The sequence below is a fragment of the Entelurus aequoreus genome, linkage group LG08 (genome assembly GCF_033978785.1).
Source record: "Entelurus aequoreus isolate RoL-2023_Sb linkage group LG08, RoL_Eaeq_v1.1, whole genome shotgun sequence".
Lineage (NCBI taxonomy): Eukaryota > Metazoa > Chordata > Actinopteri > Syngnathiformes > Syngnathidae > Entelurus > Entelurus aequoreus.
In genome coordinates, this window is record NC_084738.1 from 10,482,927 (window position 1) to 10,505,738 (window position 22,812).

The following is a 22,812-nucleotide window of genomic DNA, read 5'->3' on the forward strand; positions in this document are numbered from 1 at the left end:
AATGGGGAATTGTGAGGAATCCTTCCTCCGGTGACGTCACGCTACTTCCGGTACAGGCAAGCCTTTTTTTTTTATCAGCGACCAAAAGTTGCAAACTTTATCGTCGTTGTTCTATACTAAATCCTTTCAGCAAAAATATGGCAATATTGCGAAATTATCAAGTATGACACATAGAATGGATCTGCTAACCCTGTTTGAATAAAAAAAAATCATTTCAGTAGGCTTTTAAATATGCAAACACATATGCAAATGAAGGCAGAAAACACCAGAATGGTCCTTATTTTCGGAAAAGCCTCTTATTTTCGTACACAAACGTCTATAGGTATGACTTGATTATTTGTTGTGATTATGTTTTCTTTTTCTATCTTTTCCATTTTTGGAGGTCACATTTTACACACCTAAAAATACGTAAAAATGTCAACAGAATAAAATTTTGTTTTTGTTTTTGTGGACAGTTAAGCGTCTGGAAGTGGGAACAAAATGTCGCCTCTAATAATATTTAATACAATTGTACAACTTTTTTTTTACTATTATTTTTGCCTATTGGAGTATATATATATTTTTTATTTTTTTTCCATATTAAGATTTTTAGAATCGTGTACAATTTGAGTTACAGCACCAGTTAAAAGTTTGGAGACACTCTCCTGTAGTAGTAAAGGAAAAAGTGTCTCCAAACATTTGACTGGTGCTCTAATTTTATTACAACACAATAAAAAAATTAAAAAAAACACATTAAAAAAAATATCTAAAAAATATATATATATATAAAAATATATATATGCAATTTAAAAAAAAAAAAAAAAAAAAAATTGAAAATCTTGTTTTTCTTTTTCACACTAAAAATAAAATTAAGTGACTGAAAAAAGATGTCCTTATTTTTAGAGCATACACAGTACAGGCCAAAAGTTTGGACACACCTCATTTTCATGACTATTTACATTGTAGATTGTCACTGAAGGCATCAAAACTATGAATGAACACATGTGGAGTTATGGACTTAACAAAAAAAGGTGACATGACTGAAAACCTGTTTTATATTCTAGTTTCTTTAAAATAGCCACCCTTTGCTCTGATTACTGCTTTGCACACTCTTGGCATTCTCTCGATGAGCTTCAAGAGGTAGTCACCTGAAATGGTTTTTACTTCACAGGTAGTTTTGATGCCTTCAGTGACAATCTACAATATCTACAAATAGTCATGAAAATAAAGAAAACACATTGAATGAGAAGGTGTCCAAACTTTTGGCCTGTACTGTATATGTTTTCTTTCATTTGAGTTCCTTAGTTTTTTGTAAAACTAATTACAAAAAAAGTTAGATAATATAAAAAAATATACAACATATTCTCATTAAATAAAAAAAATACTGTTATGAAATATAACATTGTTATTGTGTGGAAAACGGATACTATTCTGATATTATTTGAATAGTCATAATTTACACATTTTCTAAATTATTTTATTTTTCAGTTTATCGCCGCCAACGACAAGCTGTGGTTTTGGCTGGAGGTCAACTCGGTGGTGGACTTTTTCACGGTTCCTCCGGTCTTTGTGTCCGTCTACCTGAACAGGAGCTGGCTAGGTAACGCTTTTTTTCTTCTTCTTTACGCTGCTCACTTCTTGTATGCCGTAACGACACCCAGTGGTCATACTGTGTCACTGCGGCCAACAGACTTTGATACGAGACTGCACTTCATTCATATTTTAATAGAAAGCCGTATAATTTTTAGTTTTGTAGTGTAGTTAAGTTATCAAAAGTGTCGTTCACACGTCCTTCACCTCTGCAGATTAGAAAATAAGCGCCAGTGGAATCTCCCCATGATTGAAAAAGTAATAGGCTTTGACGGTGTGAGGAAATGAAGGATTATGGGGATCACTTTTATCTGCGATACATGTTTTCCTTTTAATTTTCTTTGGCTGTCTGGTGAACACACACACACACACACACACACACACACACACACACACACACACACACACACACACACACACACACACACCGTTGTTGCGCACAAAAGTTGTATAATATTTGGGTGGATGGGCTGTGAGTGATCTGAGTGTGAGTCAAAATAAGTGGAATCCACCATAGCTGGTGGCGCCATCTGGTGGACATTATTGGCATTACTCTAATAAATAAAACATGTCAATCTGAAATAATTTGTATATACACTATTGTGGATATCTGAAATATTTGAAAACATCTTAACTTATAAGCATCATTTTTGATAAATATTTGAAAACATCTTAACTTACAAGGATCATTTTTGATATGGTTGTTTAATAATACTAATTGATCATTTTTAACTTCTTAATGTATTCAGATTAATAACCAATTGTTGGTTATGGACTTTCACTTTAAAAAATAATGAGGATTAAGGATAAAGAAAAAGGAAAAGTAAAACACTTAAAAAATAACAAAAAAAGTAAAAATGTTTAGTATAAATGGTTGAAAAAAGGTTTGCATTCCACAAATAATAAGTGTAGATTTTTTGGTAATATTATTTTTTAAATGTCTTTTAAAAGCCGTAAGATGATATTTAAATCTAACTTGTTTTCCTACTTAATTTTTTAATGACATTTTTAACCTCTATTATGTTAGTTTTCATTGTTATTGTTGAGTCTTGCTAAGTGTTATCAAATGGGTGCCATGTTTTGAGTCCCAGTTAATTTTAAGCTGTCCTTTCCAGTAGAGATACAGTATGACGTCATGTCCAGGGATGGGAATTGATAAGAGTTTTACGATTCCAATTTTGAATCTGTTTAATGATTTGGTTCTTTTTCTGATTTTCTTTTGGACAAAAAGGAGAACAAAAGTCTATTAGCATCAATTTTTTTCAGAGTCGCCAAAAAATAATTTGTATTAATATATAACAATACCTATTCTATTGTAGAAATAAACAATATACAACATAATATATTCTGCGGCAATTACAGAACAATTTTCAGTAACATGTTTAACATTTGGAGTGAATCGAAGCACTGCGAAGCAGTTCTCAACAAGAACTGGTTTTGATTCCCATCTCAAGTCATGGCATTGCAGTGTTTCCCATAAACTGCCAAGATACCTGTGGCGGTGGGGGCGTGGTCACCATGACATCATCGAGTAATTTGCATAATTTACTACAATGATTTGATTTTCTCTAAAAAGGCTCAAAAAATGTATACTTACTAATTAATAATAACAGTTTTGTTTTAAACGTCCATCTATCCATTTTACAATATAAAGACAACACTTTATGTACATATTTATATACAGATTTGAACAATAAGTTATTCACTGAAATATATTTATTAATTGTGGTTCTTACAAAAAATATATCTTATAAAATATAAAAGCTAAAATGTCTCAAAGCTCTGCCCCTTTCATTAGTGCATACTAAATAATTTAAATTTAGCCTACTACTACAACCATATTATTTACCAGCAACATAAAGTGAAACAGAGGCAGAGGTGTCCTGCCACAGTCAGTAACAAATAAACAGAAAACAGTAGTGGTGGTAGATAGACACAGAGCTTCATCAAACATCTGATCCACTGAACAAAGAGCTCCAAAAATCTTGAACTTTAGACTGCCATCAGTTTTACTCCCTACACTTAACCATGTGTTTCCTACTTCCTGCAGACTTTGCACCCTTTGTTATATACACATGTTGTGTTTCTAATATAAATACATTTAATAAATACAAATAAGGCAACAAGAGAAGTATCCTACACTTCTCTTTTGTAAAGTAAATCTGAACAGCCGATATGGGCATCTACATCAACTATATGATTTGCCTGAGAAGCTGGACAGGACAAAAAACTAATAATAATAATAAAAAAATCTATATATATATATATTTATTTATTTAAATTTGTGGCGGACGTAATTTTTTCGTGGCGGGCCGCCACAAATAAATGAATGTGTGGGAAACCCTGCATTGCCAGAAGATCAAAGACCTGACAAAGCGTCCAATCAGGTCTGTGCTCTTCTTAGCCGTTCCAAGCCACTAGATAGCATATTTGCATCATATCTGGCTAATAATTGGATTCATTTCTAATATTTAGTTTAAAAAAACAAAACTTACGCTCTGAATGAAAGCTACAACCCCTGGAAAAAAATGATGGAATCACCAGACTGAGAGGAAGTTCATTCAGTTGTTTAATTGTGTCGAAAAAAAGCAGATAACAGACATGACACACAACCATAGTCACTTCTGGCTTTAAGAAACACTAAAATACATTTTGGTAGTCAGTAACAATTTAATTTTTAGATCAAGCCGAGAGAAATTATGGAATCACTCAATTTTGGGAGAAAAAAAATATTGAGTCATCCTGTAAATGATCATTTCCAAAGCTAACACCTGCATCAGATTAAATCTGTTCATTAGTCTGCAGTTAAAAAGGAGTGTTCCCACCTGGTAGAGCTGTTGCACCAGGTGGATTATCAGGAGAGGATGATCAAACTTCTTCAAGAAAAGACGTTGCTTGTTTACAGTCAGATGGGTCCAAAACCTGGACCAAGTTGTAAAAGGCAAGCACGCTGCTAGGCCAAGAAAAACATCAAAGCATCAGGACAGAAAACTTCAAGCAACATGTCCTGAAAACGGAAAATGCGCAGCAAAACAAATGATGAACAAATGGACGGAAACTGGAGTCACCGTCTGTAACACAACTGTAAGAAACCGGAAATGAAAAATGGTAAATGTGATTTGAATCTACAAAAGCTAAACAAAAGACGTCATTAACACCTAAATAGAAAACAAACAAGGTTCCAATTGACAAAGGAAAAGCAACGGATGAAAAAGTCCAAATTGAGTGATGAATGGTGAATCTGCATTGGGCAAGGTGATGATGCTGGTACGTTTATTTAAATGGTAAATGGATTACACTTGTGTGGCGCTTTTCTACCATCAAGGTACTCAAAGCGCTTGACACTTTTTTCACATTCACCCTCTAATGGCGGAAGCTGCCATGCAAGGCCCTAACCACAACCAATCAGGAGCAAGGGTGAAGTGTCTTGCCCAAGGACGCAACGGACGTGATTAGGATGGCGGACGCTGGGATCGAACCTGGAACCCTCAAGTTGCTGGCCCGGCCACTCACACTACCCGTTCCAATGAGATTTATGAAGACGACTTCCTGAAGAAAACATGTTCCACAGTCATTGATGATATGAGGCTGCATGTAAGGTAAAGGAACATTCCAATTTACTTATTCCATCAACGGAAAGGATGTTTGGGGATGATGACATCATTTTTCAAGATAATACATCTTGCCATACAGCAAAAACTGTAAAAACTTTCCTTGAAGAAAGCTCCATAAGGTCAGTGTCATGACCTGCAAATAGTCCAATCAAAAATGTGTGGTGGAAACTGAAGAAAACGGTCCATGACAAGATTCCAACCTGCAAGGCTGATCTGACAACAGCAATCAGAGAACGTTGGAGCAAGACTGATGAAGAGTTCTGTTAAGTCCATGCCTCAGAGGCTGCCAGCAGTTACAAAAGCCAGAGGTGGTGCAACAAAGTACTAGTGGTGTGTTTTTTCACAATTCCATAATTTTTTCACTCTGCTTGATCTAAAAATGAAACTTTAAGTACCGTACTTTTCGGACTATAAGTCGCAGTTTTGTTCATAGTTTGGCCGGGGGTGCGACTTATACTCAGGATCGACTTATGTGTGAAATTATTAACACATTAGCGTAAAATATCCAATAATATTATTTAGCTCATTCACATAAGAGACTAGACGTATAAGATTTCATGGGATTTAGCAATTAGGAGTGACAGATTGTTTGGTAAACGTATAGCATGTTCTATATGTTATAGTTATTTGAATGACTCTTACCATAATATGTTACGTTAACATACCAGGCACCTTCTCAGTTGGTTATTTATGCCTCATATAACGTACACTTATTCAGCCTGTTGTTCACTATTAAAGTTAAAGTTAAAGTACCAATGATTGTCACACACACACTAGGTGTGGCGAAGTTATTCTCTGCATTTGACCCATCACCCTTGATCACCCTCTGGGAGGTGAGGGGAGCAGTGGGCAGCAGCGGTGGCCGCGCCCGGGAATCATTTTTGGTGATTTAACCCCCAATTCCAACCCTTGATGCTGAGTGCCAAGCAGGGAGGTAATGGCTCCCATTTTTATAGTCTTTGGTATGACTCGGCCAGGGTTTGAACTCACAACCTACCGATCTCAGGGCGGACACTCTAACCATTAGGCCACTGAGTAGGTTTTCTTTAGGTTGTGAGTTCAAACCCCGGCCGAGTCATACCAAAGACTATAAAAATGGGAGCCATTACCTCCCTGCTTGGCACTCAGCATCAAGGGTTGGAATTGGGGGTTAAATCACCAAAAATGATTCCCGGGCGCGGCACCGCTGCCGCCCACTGCTCCCCTCACCTCCCAGGGGGTGAACTAGGGGATGGGTCAAATGCAGAGAACAAATTTCGCCACACCTCGTGTGTGTGTGACAGTCATTGGTACTTTAACTTTAACTTTATTTATTTTAAATTGCCTTTCAAATGTCTATTCTTGGTGTTGGCTTTTATCAAATAAATGTCCCCAAAAAATGCGACATATATATGTTTTTTTCCTTCTTTATTAATGCATTTTCGGCCGGTGCGACTTATACTCCGGAGCGACTTATACTCCGAAAAATACGTTAGCTGTAATTCCATTGCAGTTTTTCGCAAAATAAAAGCGATATTTGTACAATTTTGACAAAGTACATTTGTGACTTGTAGGTACTTTTGCGCCACAAGTCGTACATCTCGTAAAATCTGTCCTGCTAGACTCCACTTTGAGGAAGGTGGATGTTTTGGGTTGCCACGGTTTTGTTGGAGCTGTGATTGCAACTCCAGCCACTGCTGATAGTTTGTCACCCGAGTCGCCTGAGGATGACTGGCAGAAGCGCTAGACTCGCTATTGGGAGGCTTTGAAGTTCACTAAAGGAGTTGAAAAGTTGACGATGTACCGCTCTGGCATCAGCGCTGGGCACCGTAGCCAGAGGTGTTCGGCAGATTCTTCACACTTTCCCATCAGGTGAAGCCACCTTCGGAGAGCAGGGTGGTGACCGGATCAGAAACGGATGAGGTTGGTGAGGTCTTTCTTCGACAACAAGGACTGGGTTGGGTTTGTGGGATGTTAGGGAGATGAGACGGAGATGGTTGGAAGGGGGAGGGAGGTATCTCCTACGGATGATTGCATGGCGAGTTGATTGATGGAGTTGGTTGTCATCTTGGGGGAGGGAGGAGCCGAGCTTGGCTTGTTCATCGGCAAGGTCGTTGCCTGCCAGCTTGCGATGGCCTGGGACCCGCATCAGTTGTGTCCCTTTTAAAGATGGGAGGCCACTGCTGTTGCCGTGATTGTCAACAGGAGACGAAGGCAGCGGCTGATGGCTCAAAGGCAACACGCTTACGTTGGCAGCGACCTCCAATAAGGGATTTTTGGGACAGATATGTGAACCAGGAGTTCACAGACGGAATTGTGGATTCAAGGGCCCCCTCGACTCGGCCTCTATTGGCGGGAAGGTAATCGAGGCAGACCGGTTGGAAGCGAGACCGAGACGACCCAGCCCGAGTTGTTCTGCATCGGCGCACCACCATTTTGGTGTTTAGGCGCCCTGTAAATGCGAAAAAAGTGTTTCCATCTTGCATTTGCAACACACTTCAATATGGAAATATCTGAAAAACCATCTCATGAGAGCGTATGTTTTAGTGACATTTGAGGTTCTTTTCCAAATCTACCATTTACAATAGAGATGTCCGATAATATCGGACTGCCGATATTATCGGCCGATAAATGCTTTAAAATGTGATATCGTACATTATCGGTATCGGTTTCAAAAAGTAAAATTAAAGGCTTTTTAAAACGCCGCTGTGTACACGGACGTAGGGAGAAGTAGAGAGCGCCAATAAACCTTAAAGGCACTGCCTTTGCGTGCCGGCCCAATCGCATAATATCTACGGCTTTTCACACACACAAGTGAATGCAAGGCATACTTGGTCAACAGCCATACAGGTCACACTGAGGGTGACCGTATAAACAACTTTAACACTGTTACAGATATGCGCCACACTGTGAACCCACACCAAACAAGAATGACAAACACGTTTCGGGAGAGCATCCGCACCGTAACACAACATAAACACAACAGAACAAATACCCAGAACCCCTTGCAGCACTAACTCTTCCGGGACGCTACAATATACCCCGCCCACCTCAACCTCCTCATGCTCTCTCCCAAATTCCAAGCTGCTGTTTTGAGGCATGTTAAAAAAAAATAATGCACTTTGTGACTTCAATAATAAATATGGCAGTGCCATGTTGGCATTTTTTTCCCCATAACTTGAGTTGATTTATTTTGGAAAACCTTGTTACATTGTTTAATGCATCCAGCGGGGCATCACAACAAACTTAGGCATAATAATGTGTGAATTCCACGACTGTATATATCGGTATCGGTTGGGTATCGGAATCGGTAATTAAGAGTTGGACAATATTGGATATGTGCAAAAAAGCCATTATCGGACATCTCTAATTAGCAATTTATCATTTGGATACTTAGGTTTTATGCATTTTCGGGGGTAATGGAAACGCAGCTAATGACTACCAAAATGAATTTGCTTGATTTATTTTAGTGTTTCTTAAAACATGGCTTTTTTTTTTCTACAAAATTAAACAACGGACTGAACATTCTCTCAGTCTGGTGAATCCACCAGTTCTTCAGGGGTTGTAATGCAAACACTTTCTTCCCTAATTCCCACAAATCCTAATTGTACATTGGGCTTTAATGCACACACATGTTGTTTCATTACGTGACATGTTTTTTTTTGTAACCCAAATGCAACAAGCTGTTGTTTGCAAAGCTTAGCGACATGAGGACATTTGTGGTGGCAGGCTCTCAGGGATGACACGGAGGTCAGTTTGTGGCCAGACTTGCTTCCTGGTCTCTTCATTTCTGTGGATGAATGCTAAAGAAGCTTAGGCTGTATTATCCTGCTGGGAAAAGGGTTGGCTCTAAGCTGGACATAACATCCGCTGATGGCTAGCGGGCTGGGGTGAAGCTCGAGAAGTCATATGGAGACATCGTCTCTTACGGAAGGATCGTAGTTATTCGTGCAGCCATGATTCCCACCAAGATGTTAGTGTACAAGGGGCCCGATGGCGGCACCCAGACGGTTTCTTGCAGCAGGCGGCGGAAGAAATCCACGGGTGAACTCTTCCAGAAAGGATACAGGGTCAGGAATGGCCACGACAAAGAGGAGCAGGATGGCACTTCCTGCTTCCATGTCGTCTCGTACTGGGGTAAGAACACCTTCTAGACCGGGACTTGAACCTTGCAAGGTGCAGGTTTTGATGACTTGGGGTTGTAAGGTTGACATAGCTTTGATACTTAAATGAACCATTCAATTATATTTTTAGCAGGTAATGCAATAAAAGTAAAATGATCAAAAGCCATACATTTAACAAAGGTGAGATTATACTGTTCTACTTTTTTTTTTTCATGAATTTAAAATAAAAATCTATATAAAAAAAATGAAACGTATATAAAAAAATTGTAAAAATTATATTACAAAAATAAAAAACTTTAAAAAAAAAAATTATATAAACGTGATTAGAAAAAAACTTAAAGGTAACAGACAAAAATAAGACGTATTGAAAATATAAAATTCTGTTTTTAAGTGTATCATAATATGTTTTAGGGCTGCAACTAACGATTAATTTGATAATTGATTAATCTGTCGATTACTACTTCGATTAATGAATTAATAATCAGATAAAAGAGACAAATTACCTTTCTATCCTTTCCAGTATTTTATTGGGAAAAAACAGCATACTGGCACCATACTTATTTTGATTATTGTTTATCAGCTGTTCGTACATGTTGCAGTTTATAAATAAAGGTTTATTTAAAAAAACAAAAAAAAAAACAATTTTTTTTATTTTTTTTTTAAAGCCTCTGCGCATGCGCATAGCATAGATCCAACGAATCGATGACTAAATTAATCGGCAACTATTTTTATAATCGATTTTAATCGATTAGTTGTTGCAGCCCTAATATGTTTATGATTTCCATTGCAGCCAACAAAGGATCACACAAATATTTCTTCATTAAATTAACTTATCTTTCTGTTTTTTCAAGCAAATGTTCTTATTCTTTTCATTATTTGTTCAAAAAGGAGATTGCGCTTCTCAATGTGATTCAAGATGGAGTGCCAAACCCAAAAAAAAAAGTAATCCAGTAAATGTTTCAAAAATGTTTGAAAAGGTAGCACATCCCAAAATTAAGACTAGTAGGACAAAATACTCACATTTCACTTGATTTATTGCTCACATCAAAATAGAGGAACGCTTACGCGTTTCGGCACGTGGCCTTCGTCAGAGCGTTTAAACGCTCTGACGAAGGCCACGTGCCGAAACGCGTAAGCGTTCCTCTATTTTGATGTGAGCAATAAATCAAGTGAAATGTGAGTATTTTGTCCTACTAGTCTTAATTTTGGGATGTGCTACCTTTTCAAACATTTTTGAAACATTTACTGGATTTCTTTTCATTATTTGCTTGTGTTATTTTCAAGACTAAGAATTTTTGTGTCATAGTCAGACTCGATATCAACCTAAGTTGAGTTGTTTTTAACTGTAATAGTATTATTGTAAACATTTATATTTAACAAGGAGTAGGAAGAACCTGATCTTATTCAGGCTTAACATAACTTAATCTTTTACGGTAATTTAAGCTATATTGATATTATTTTCAGACGTTTTAAGATATATGAAGTAGCTTTTTAAAGCCATACAGTTGACATGAAGTATATTGTTGGGGTTATTTGTAGTCCTATGAAGTTGAAGGATGCTTAGGATGATTTTGGGACTTGATGACCCGGCTGCTGATTGGTGGGTGTTGGTGCGACACCTTCTACCTGGTTCTGCTCTAATCCGCTCCTTCATCGCGGTCTTGCTCTGACTTTGATGCGCGGGACTGCAACTCTGCTATTGTATTGCGTGGTTTTAAAATAGTGGGAATGAATCCCTTCAAGCTGTTAAACATGGAAGATGGCATGAAAGGTACCAACGCTTGTTTTTGCTTCAAGATGTCTTCTGAATAATCATTTCTTTGTGGTCTTTTTTTTCTCCACAGGCTTGAGGTTTTTAAGGGCCTTAAGGTTGATACAGTTCTCAGAAATTTTACAGTTTTTGAATATTCTCAAGACAAGGTAAGTCTCTCTGAAGTATTATGTCTTCTAATGTGTGCAGTAACTGTATGTATGTATGTATGTATGTATGTATGTAGAGTGTTTGAGTTGTTGCACTGCATGACGGACAATAAAAGCTTTATTTTAAGCTTTTTGCACAGATGTCACGTCAGCAAGAGCTTTTGAGAGAGAGCATGAAATGCATTAGAGTAATCTTCAAAGCATCAAATCTCAGCATAAAGGTCATTTAGGGCCAACCAGAAAACAATATATATATATTTAAAAATACTTATATCATAGTTTTGTCAAGAAACGATCATTCTTAACCCAAAGTATTTAAGTGCTTTCATCCTGCAGTTTTTCTACTCACCACAAGGGGCATAATCGTGCCATAATGTTTAAAAACGATTTAATTAAATACATTAAAAGAATGTTATTTAAAAAAATGTTTTAGTCCTATTTGCCGTAACTTGTAATGCATGTGTTTTGATGACACACTTTTTTATTTATTTGTATCATTGATAATTGTAAAGGCATTGCAATAATACAATAATGCAATAATACACTTTTCAAATTTACAAATCAATGCGTCAATTTAAACCTGTTTTTTTTTTTTTACATATTTAATGCTATTTTTAATCTTATTGATATGTTGATTATACATTTTAGATTAAAAAAACAACTAAAATCAACTTATTTTATTTTTGTATTTTTTAATTGCGTGTTATACAGCAAATTATTTAATAAATATTAAATACCAATATAAAATATAATGAACACAAATAAAATAAACATACATTATTTGTATGATTATAAAAACGTATAGTGAACAAGTATTTGAATTGTATTATTTGTATAATACATAATACAATTAAAAATATTTTATATATTTATTGGCATAGTTGTATGTTTTTTTATACTAAATAAAAAAGGGTAATATTGAAAAAATTATTATATATATACCGTAATTTCCGGACTATAAGCCGCTACTTTTCCCCTCGTTCTGGTCCCTGCGGCTTATACAAGGGTGCGGCTTATATACGGCCTGTTCTTCTCCGATACCGACGAAGAGGATTTCGGTGGTTTTAGTACGCAGGAGGAAGACGATGACACAATGATTAAAGACTGACTTTTCATATACCGGTAGGCTGGTTATTTTGATAACGTACAGGCGAGCACTTTGTATTACTTTGCACCGTTGTATTATTTGTACTCTGCACGAATGCTGTTCGCCATGTCAAAGATGTGAAAGTTTGATTGAATGATTGAAAGATTTATTGTTAATAAATGGGACGCTTTGCGTTCCCAAACAGTCATCTCTGTCCCGACAATCCCCTCCGTGGTAGCAGGAACCCCTATATACTACGCTAATTACACATCAAAACCCTGCGGCTTATAGTCGGGTGCGGCTTATATATGGAGCAATCTGTATTTTCCCCTAAATTTAGCTGGTGCGGCTTATAGTCCGGAAATTACGGTATATATATTTAAATAAGTATATTATATTTACGTATTATATAAGTTTACATTTTTATTTAAACTTATATAATTTTTATTTAAATATCGGTACGTATGTAAGGTTATTGAAAGTATTATTATTTCCAATCCCACAGTAACTCCATCAAGCTGGTCAACTTGTGTTCCATCTTCATCAGCACTTGGCTCACAGCCGCAGGATTCATCCATCTGGTGAGTGCCTTCACGCGTTGTCATGGATACGCGGATGACACCTTTTTCATGTGGCCGTCAGGTGGAAAACTCAGGGGATCCTTGGGAAAACTTCCAGAATTCCCAAGCGCTTTCCTACTGGGAGTGCGTCTACTTGCTGATGGTGACCATGTCCACCGTGGGCTACGGAGACGTTTATGCAAAAACCACCCTGGGACGACTCTTTATGGTCTTCTTCATCCTTGGGGGACTGGTAAAGAACGCCTCGCCTTACTTTCTAAATAATGACCTCCAGGGGGTGCTGTTGCTTTACGTGACATGTGTATTCTGTGAATGCTGGGAGATGTGCCACACTTGAACTCAATTTTGTCTTTTTTCTGTAACACCATCAAAATGGAGACAACGACTCAACTTAATCGTACATTATTCAGCCACTAAGAGGCACATTTTTAAATCATCACTTAACATTTATTACTGCGTTTGACACTTCCCTGCACTGCATAGTGGAATACATTAAAGTCTTTTATATCTTTAACTTGATATCGTATCTTTGTTGACATTTATTTGACATCATTTCTCAGCATTCACACAATAACCATCTTTAGTTATGTATCAACGATTATTTGTAGTCAGCTGTTCAAAGCACTGCGGTTTCAGGTAGCTCCGCCCCTACCTGCCCATCCGACCCCTTTAACGCCCCCTCTCCGCCCCCATCCCTGCACTCCCCCCGCCCCCGAACAACAAACACAAATACAGGAAGGATTTATTAGAGCGCCAACACGTCATGCAATCATATACTGGACACAAATATAAACACGACATTTCTGTTTTTGCTCCCATTTTTCAGGAGTTGAACTTAAAGATCTAAAACTTTTACTATACACCAGGGGTCACCAACCTTTTTGAAACCAAGAGCTACTTCTTGGGTAGTGATTAATGCGAAGGGCTACCAGTTTGATACACACTTAAATAAATTGCCAGAAATAGCCAATTTGCTCAATTTACCTTTAACTGTATGTTATTATTAATAATTAATGATATTTACACTTAATTGAACGGTTTAAAAGAGGAGAAAACACGAAAAAAAATGACAATTAAATTTTGAAACATAGTTTATCTTCAATTTCGACTCTTTAAAATTCAAAATTGAACCGAAAAAAAGAAGAGAAAAACTAGCTGATTCGAATCTTTTTGAAAAAATTAAAAAAAGAATTTATGGAACATCATTAGTAATTTTTCCTGATTAAGATTAATTTTAGAATTTTGATGACATGTTTTAAATAGGTTAAAATGCAATCTACACTTTGTTAGAATATATAACAAATTGGACCAGGCTATATTTCTAACAAAGAGAAATTTCTTCTACATTTTCCAGAACAAAATTTTTAAAAGAAATTCAAAAGACTTTGAAATAAGATTTAAATTTGATTCTACAGATTTCTAGATTTGCCAGAATTTTTTTTTTGAATTTTAATCATAATAAGTTTGAAGAAATATTTCACAAATATTCTTCGTCAAAAAAACAGAAGCTAAAATGAAGAATTAAATTAAAATGTATTTATTATTCTTTACAATAAAAATAATTAATTTACTTGAACATTGATTTAAATTTTCAGGAAAGAAGAGGAAGGAATTTAAAAGGTAAAAAGGTATATGTGTTTAAAAATCCTAAAATAATTTTTAAGGTTGGATTTTTTCTCTAAAATTGTCTTTCTGAAAGTTATAAGAAGCAAAGTAAAAAAAATTAATGAATTTATTTAAACAAGTGAAGACCAAGTCTTTAAAATATTTTCTTGGATTTTCAAATTCTATTTGAGTTTTGTCTCTCTTAGAATTAAAAATGTCGGGCAAAGCGAGAGCAGCTTGCTAGTAAATAAAATTAAAAAAAAAAAATAGAGGCAGCTCACTGGTAAGTGCTGCTATTTGAGCTATTTTTTAGAACAAGCCAGCGGGCTACTCATCTGGTCCTTACGGGCTACCTGGTGCCCGCGGGCTCCGCGTTGGTGACCCCTGCTATACACACAAAAGACCTAATCCTCTCAAATATTGTTCACAAATCTGTGTTAGTGAGTACTTCATCTTTGCCAAGATAATCCATCCCACCTCACAGGTGGGGTGTGTATCAAGATGCTAAATAAACAGCATGATTATTGCACAGGTGTACCTTAGGCTGCCCACAATAAAAGGCCACTCTGAAATGTGCAGTATTGCAAACCGCTCTCCCACACATCTGCCCTGAACAGTAAAAACGGGGATTCATCCGTGAAGAGAACACCTCGAATGTCCCCAAGACGGTGCAGAAATTATTTGGTTTTGCAAATCAATTGTTGCAGCAGCTGTCCGGGTGGCACGATCATGGAGGTGCACCCGCTGGATATGAAGGGCCTGGACTGGTGTGGTTACTTACATATGGTCTGCGGTTGTGAGGCCGGTTAGATGTACTGCCAAATTCTCTGAAACGCCTTTAGAGACGGCTTTCGGTAGAGAAATGAACATTTAATTCACGGGCAACAGCTGTGGTGGACATTCCTGCAGTCAGCATGCCAACTGCACGCTCCCTTTAAACTTGCGACATCTGTGGCATTGTGCTGTGATAAAACTGCACATTTCAGCATGGCCTAAGGTACACCTGTGCAATAATCATGCTGTTTAATCAGCATCTTGATATGCCACACCTGTGAGGTGGGATGTATAACCTTGGCAAAGAAGAAATGCTCACTAACACAGATGTAGACAGATTTGTGAACAATATTTGAGAGGAATAGGTATTTTGTGTATATAGTAAAAAATGTAGATCTTTGAGTTCAACTCATGAAAAATGGGAGCAAACACAAAATTGTTGCGTTCATATTTTAGTTCAGTGTATTTCAAGGCATTAGTCGTAGATAGCTTATTTTACACCTGATTCTAAACTGATGTAATGTTTTGTTATCCCTGTGAAAATCCAATTTTTATAGTGATTTTTTTCCCTTAAAATGAGTAGTTAGTAATGCTTTGGACGATAGTCCTGTTAGTCTTTTTTCTCGTAGTATTACGAGATAATGTAGATAACTTTTAGACATTTTCTATTTCGATTTAGTAATTCTCGTAATGTTGTAAAAATCTGTCTTTCTAGGATTACAATTTTATTCTCGTAAAATTCAATTTTTTTTGTTTGGTCGAATTTTTTCTTAATTGCAATGTTTTTCTAACGATAATTTCGACTCATTCCCATGATATTGTGTATTTATTCTTGTAAAAATCAGACAATCTTCTTGTATTTTTTTTAAACTTTAGCTCACTTTCATTTTCTTTTAACATTACAAGATTATGCACAGATATTTTGACCTATTCCTTCGCATAAAAAATCTGACTTTTTTCAAGAAATATTAAAATGGTATTCTTTAATCTTTAATCTTATAATGTTGCGGCGTCATTGTTGTAAAATAACGTCTTTTTTTCTTGTTAAATGAGATTATCATCATAAAACTTTAGCGGTAGAAAATGGATGGATGGACTTCATTTTTGTAAAAATCTGACTTTTTCTAGTACGTTTACGACTTTATTCCCATAAAATTTTGACCATTTTAAGTGGAAATTTGGTCTTCATTCTCATAAATTGAGACTTTTTTTTTTACAATGATAATATAAACTAGTTGCCATAATTTTGTGACTTTTTTAATGCAAAATTGTGTGCTTATATTTTCTGGTAATGTTATGCACATAAAATGTCTACATTTTATATTTGTACTGTGCTCTTTCTCCTACGTAAAATTAAATGATCATAAATTGCTACTTTTTTCCAATGATAACTGACTTATTACCGTAATGTTACAACTTATACTAATTTATTTACTTATACTTAATTTTTCTCAAGTTTTATCGTTATGTTGTGAGATAATACACGTAAAATTTCTGTTTTAAATTTATATACCGAATTTTCCTGGACTATAAGACGCACTTAAAATAATTTTTTTGTCCCTCAAAACTCGACAGTGCGCCTTATAACCCGGTGTGCCTAATGTACGGAATCATTCTGGTTTTGCTTACCGACCTCGAAGCTATTTTATTTGGTACGTGGTGAAATGATAAGCAGTAGATGGCAGTCAAACATAAGAGATACGTGTAGGCTGCACTATGATGGCAATATGACTGAACATCAACATTTTATATGTTCCATTGAAAGTATAGAACATTACACACGGCGCTCAAAAATCTATCAAAATGTTTTAGTACGACTTTGGTAAGCTATGAAGGCCGCACCGCTTGATGTGCTTCAACATAGGAGTATTATTATGGTGTGTGTATAAGGTAAGACATACGTATTATCTGGCGGTTTTTTTCGCAATATTATGCAAAATAAACTTTTCTTACCTTCTGGTATCTGCTGATCTGTATTTGGGATCTGCATAAATCCTGAAAAATTGCGCGCGTCCGCCTTTGTTGTCCGTAGTCGATAAGCTTATTTTTCTCCATCTTCTTGTTATGGGACATTCATCCTCCGCTGTTGCCATTTCTAATATAAAGTAGTGTAAAGTTCTTACTTATATCTGTCAGTAAGAATCAGTTTATTTTCTAGTAATATTAAAATAACATTTTTATAATGTGGCACATCAATTTTGGACTTTATAAGTTCCTAAAGTATTACTTTTTGTTTCAACTTTGTATTTTTCATAGTATTACGCCTGGTGTGATCTTTTAACATTAGTGAAAAATAATTACTACTGTAATATTGTGACTTTTTCCACTAACTATTTCAACTTTATTCTTGTAATGTCACAAAATTATTCTTGTAAAACATTTTTTCTTGTGACGTTAAAATATTTTTCTCGTGTATTTGTTTTATTCTTGTGCTTTTTTTCCCCGTATTTTAACTTTAGTCAGTGTGTCTTTTTCAAATGGAAGCTATTCAAACAACAATGTACTGTATTAGAAAGGTTGCATGTATGTGATGGCGTTAATTAAAATCCTGCTGTTGTGTTTGTTGGTGAAAACATGGCACTTAAGGCTTACTCCTATACATTTTCTCATCATTGTTTGAATTTTCCCAACACAAATTGGCTCATCTGCTGCCATTCTTTTATACAAATCTTTTTTTTTACCATGAATAAAAACCCATTTTCACGCTTTCTTTGTCCCAGTCTGCAATGTAAACTGATGTCATTTCAGGCTACATTGACTCAACTGTGGAATGCCGAAAGGTTTCCATTTATTCCCGCTCCTAAAGAAATGAAAGAAAATAGTCGGCCCGCCTTTTCTCTGCTGGCCTGTTTTTAGTCTCCTCTTCTGTCTCCTATCTTCTCCTTAGGCCATGTTTGCGAGCTACGTGCCTGAAATCATAGAGTTAATAGGCAACCGCAAGAAATACGGTGGTTCCTATAGTGCTGTTAATGGGAGAAAGTAAGTATTTGGAGGCTGCTGCTGCTGCTGCTGCTGCCGCCTCCACGCAGTGGAGCTTCTCTTGCATGCCATTTTTTGTTTCTTTTTCTGTTCCACGCATGTAGGCCATGTTTGCTCGCTACGTGCCAGAAATTGCCGCTCTCATCCTTAATCGGAAGAAATACGGAGGGAGTTATAACTCGACCAGAGGCAGAAAGTAAGTCCAATGTAAAGAGAAATAGCAGTGGTGTGGTTTTTGTGTGACTTTTCCTGAAAACAAAAAGGCGACACTGTCTTCATGAAAGGAAGTGTCCTGTGAGATGTAAACGTCTCAGCACTCAAGTCACACTGTGACTGAAGAACTTGGCCAAGGTGCTTTTTGCTGCTGCTCTCATTTCCATGCTGCTGCTGCTGCTTTGTGTTTTACAGCTTGCTAGCAAATGTAAATACTTTCTTTTTTAGTGGTGACACCAATTATCCTACATGCATTTTTATTAGAGATGTCCGATATTATCGGCCGATATATGCGTTAAAATGTAATATCGGAAATTATCGGTATCGTTTTTTTAAATTATCGTATCGTTTTTTTTTTGTTTTTTTTTAATTAAATCAACATAAAAAAACACAAGATACACTTACAATTAGTGCACCAACCCAAAAAACCTCCCTCCCCCATTTACACTCATTCACACAAAAGGGTTGTTTCTTTCTGTTAATATTCTGGTTCCTACATTATATATCAATATATATCAATACAGTCTGCAAGGGATACAGTCCGTAAGCACACATGATTGTGCGTGCTGCTGGTCCACTATTTTCATTCATTACTAGTTTCTATGTAACTGTTTTTATATTGTTGTACTTTCTTTTTTATTCAAGAAAATGTTTTTAATTTATTTATCTTATTTTACAAATTTTTAAAAAAAGTACCTTATCTTCACCATACCTGGTTGTCCAAATTAGGCATAATAATGTGTTAATTCCACGACTGCATATATCGGTTGATATCTGTATCGGTAATTAAAGAGTTGGACAATATCGGAATATCGGATATCGGCAAAAAGCCATTATCGGACATCCCTAATTTTTATGTTAAATAGTCTAATCACAAACTTAGTACCACAAACTTTTTTCTTGTAGAATTAGATTTTTTTTTTCTCGCGCGATAATTCTACTTATTCCCAAATGTCCCTGCTTTTCTGGACTGTCATCAATTTCCAGCTTTTCGCCATCATTTTCTTGCTTTATTTTCATAAACAAAGGAATAATTCTTATAATGTTCTTCCTTTATTTTTCGTGAAATGACATCTTTCTCGTATTGTTCTCACTTCATTCTCGTAAAATTCAGACTTTTTTCTTATAATGTTTACGCTTTTAGAACTTTTTTCTCTGAATATTCTCACTTCGTTTGAGTAAAATTACAACATTTTTCTCATAGAATAAAATGAAAAATTCTCGTAATGTTCTTGCTTCGTTCGAGTAAAATTACAACTTTTTTCTCATAAAATAAAAAAAAAATTCTCGTAATGTTCTTGCTTCGTTATAGTAAAATTACAACTTTTTTCCTCATAAAATGTCAAATTTTCTTGCAAAGTTCTTGCTTTATTTTTGTAAAATGTCAACCTTTTTCTCATGTAAAATTACATATTTTTTCTTGTAATGTTTATGCCTTGAGAACTTTTTTTCCTAATATTCTTGCTACATGCTCACACAATTCCAACTTTTTTCTTATAATGTTCTTGCTTCATTCTTGTAAAATCACAACTTTTTTCTTGTAATATTTTCGCTTTAAAAAATTTATTTTCGTATATACTCGCTACATTCACTTAATATTCAAATTTTTTCTCATAATGTTGTTGCTTCATTCTCGTAAAATTACAACTTTTTTCTCATAAAATTCCTACTTTTATCTCATAAAATTTCTACTTTATTCTCATTTGTTCTTCATTCATTTTGCTGAAATGTTTTTCTGTGATCAAGTAAAATTCAGATTTTTTTTCTCCCTAAAATTACATCTTTTTTCAATGTGACTTTTATTCAATTTCTTTTTACATTGCTCTTTTGCTTCGTATTAATATTCCGACTTAATATTCTGACTTTATCCCCAAAGTTGCAACTTGTTTTTTCTAGTAATAATTTGACTTTATTTTCACAACGTTTTAAATTTGCTCCCATAAAGTTCAGACTTTTTTATCATCATAATTTGAGAGTTTAATAAGTTGTTGGTTTTTCCCATATTTACACTTGCTTGTCGTCAGTGTTTGTTTTTGTGTGTGTGTGTGTGATTTATGTGTTAAGTGTTGGCTTTCTCTTATAAATTGTGTATCATTTATTCTCACCAATTAAGTGTTAACATTACACAACTTTGTCAGATAATATGATTAGTAAACTTCAAATGGAATTTCAGATCCTAAAATACATGAAAATAATGTGATATAAAACATATACAGTATAAATGTACATTATAAATATATTTATAAAAGTATATATATATTTATAAGTATTATAAATATATAAAATATACATGATATACAAATAAATGTGAATGTGTGCTTTGTAGACTAATGTCAGCATTACATCTGTGCCAATGTTTTTTTTCAGTGCTGGAAAAAAACACTATTTTACTGGCTTTGGCTGTGCTTTGTTGTTTTCTTCCTGGCGCTTTGCTTCTGGAACATTCCTGGCCTTTATCTTCAGTCTGACCTACACCCTCGGGACTAGACGCTACATTTTGTAGTTCGTTGACATTTTGACAAGTGTGTGTGTTCTTGTTTGCCTTCTTGCAGCCAGAGAGCAAGATGAAAATACTGCTTTTCTAGTCTTTTGGTGTTGGCACAAAAGTAACCAACTGTGGAACCTGTTAAAGTGGCTCCCGTTCATGTCAACAAAGTCAACCAAAACCCGGTTACACGGTATTAAAACGCACAGGGACTTCCTGTTCAGTGCAAAGGAAGTTTCAAAATAAAAGCATGACAGTATTAAGCATTTATTGTAGTCAAGACATACTGTACAGCGAAGTTAGAGTAGCCATTGTGTTAGATAAGAGTATAAAATATCATATGAAAATAGAAGAATGCAGATAAAAACTACCGTAGGTTAAAAATTCCTTTTTTTTATTGTCTATTTTCTTCATGTCTCTGGCCAAATGTGCAAACAATGGCTAGTTTTAGTTTTGGTTATGTTATATTTGGTTATGCTTCAGTCAGCCAGTCCCTAGTGTGTCGACATAAACGGGTTCCACTGTATTGAATTTTGTTTCTAGTAGCATCTTGTCAATAGATGCAAGCTGTTTGGTGTCACGCTAAATCACAGGTATCAAACTCAAGGCCCGGGGGCCACATTATTTTATGTGGCCCACGAATGCCTGGGAATAATATGCATTAAAATAATGCTTAATCTTTTCTTACTAAATATATTTGTTCTTTTCCTTTTGACATTAAAAATCATGTACTGCATGCAATTGCATATCTTTTCAAATTCAATATTATCAAAATCAAAATATTATATTCTCATGTATTCCAAAATTTTTTGTTGTTGAAATAAAGATAAATACTGTACTTAAATATCTGCTTGACTTATGATTTCAAAACAAATTATCAATCAAATTGTAGACCGTAAAATTGACAATAGATTTTATGTTTCTTTTTCTATACACAGTAAGACACTAAAACATTAAAAAACAAACAAAAAAGATTTTACAGTAAAAACAAACAAACTTTGCTTGAATTTTACCGCTAAAAACAGTGGTATTGTTTTTCCATTTATTAAATTGTTTTATATGCTGTAAAAAAATCACTGCTTTTACTGTAAAATTTTGGTGACTAAGCTGCCAGTTTTTAAAATTTTATTTTATTTTTTTGCAGCTTCTGTAAAAAAAAAAAAAATTTGTTAATGTATTATATACATACACATGTATATTCATATATTACTCATTGTTAAAATCGGCCCTCTAAGAGCAACCGTAACTGCGATGTGGCCCTCAATGAAAACGAGTTGGACACCCCTGATCTACGCAAATGCTAGCCTACAGTAGTCAGAAAAAAGCCACAAGTGTCCTATTTTCATTGGTCTCTCGGCAAGAAGGCAATTAAGCACATTTTTCAATATGTCAAAAACACTTACTAAACTTACTTTCCTAAAATCGTTAGCTAGCTACATGCCTCTAAAAAAAAATTGTCAGCGCTAGATTTTTTGTTGCTTTTGGCTCTTGTGCTTCTTTCATCTGCAAAAAACAAACTTCCGTCAAACTTTTAGCGCTCTTGTGATTGCTTTAAACTCGGTACGTATGCTTCAACTTCCTTCATGAAGTCTTGACCTTAAACTGCTTATTTAGTTTCATCAATTGCATCATTTTCTCTTTCCTCATCTGACATTTTTACACTCCAAATCATTCCTCTGAAGCTTTTTCACTCCAGATTTAATTGTTTAAACACACAAATGAAAGAAGTTATTCTCACTTAGATTCTAGTGGCAAACCTTGCATTGAAAAAGCATAAAAATAAAGATAGTTTATACATATTTTCTAAGGATAATGTAAGTTACAACATTTTCAGCTGTGGAGAAGAATTGAATAAATACAGTATTTAAAATATACATTCATG

At 35.3% G+C, this 22,812-nt stretch overlaps 1 protein-coding gene across 6 annotated transcripts in view; it reads left to right on the top strand.

Moving 5' to 3' along the window:
* Window positions 1-22,812, top strand: part of LOC133655395 (calcium-activated potassium channel subunit alpha-1a-like) — a 151,138-nt gene that overhangs the window by 76,739 nt on the left and 51,587 nt on the right. For 3 of the 6 annotated variants that reach the window (XM_062055514.1, XM_062055510.1, XM_062055512.1), the window contains exons 5-9: window positions 1,468-1,579; window positions 11,131-11,206; window positions 12,799-12,874; window positions 12,936-13,106; window positions 18,141-18,232. In XM_062055514.1, the coding sequence (XP_061911498.1) occupies window positions 1,468-1,579; window positions 11,131-11,206; window positions 12,799-12,874; window positions 12,936-13,106; window positions 18,141-18,232 (527 nt within the window). Of the gene's footprint in view, window positions 1-1,467; window positions 1,580-8,098; window positions 9,300-11,130; window positions 11,207-12,798; window positions 12,875-12,935; window positions 13,107-18,140; window positions 18,233-18,336; window positions 18,429-22,812 lie in introns of those variants that run through there. The other 3 variants (XM_062055511.1, XM_062055515.1, XM_062055513.1) reach the window with 2 other exon arrangements.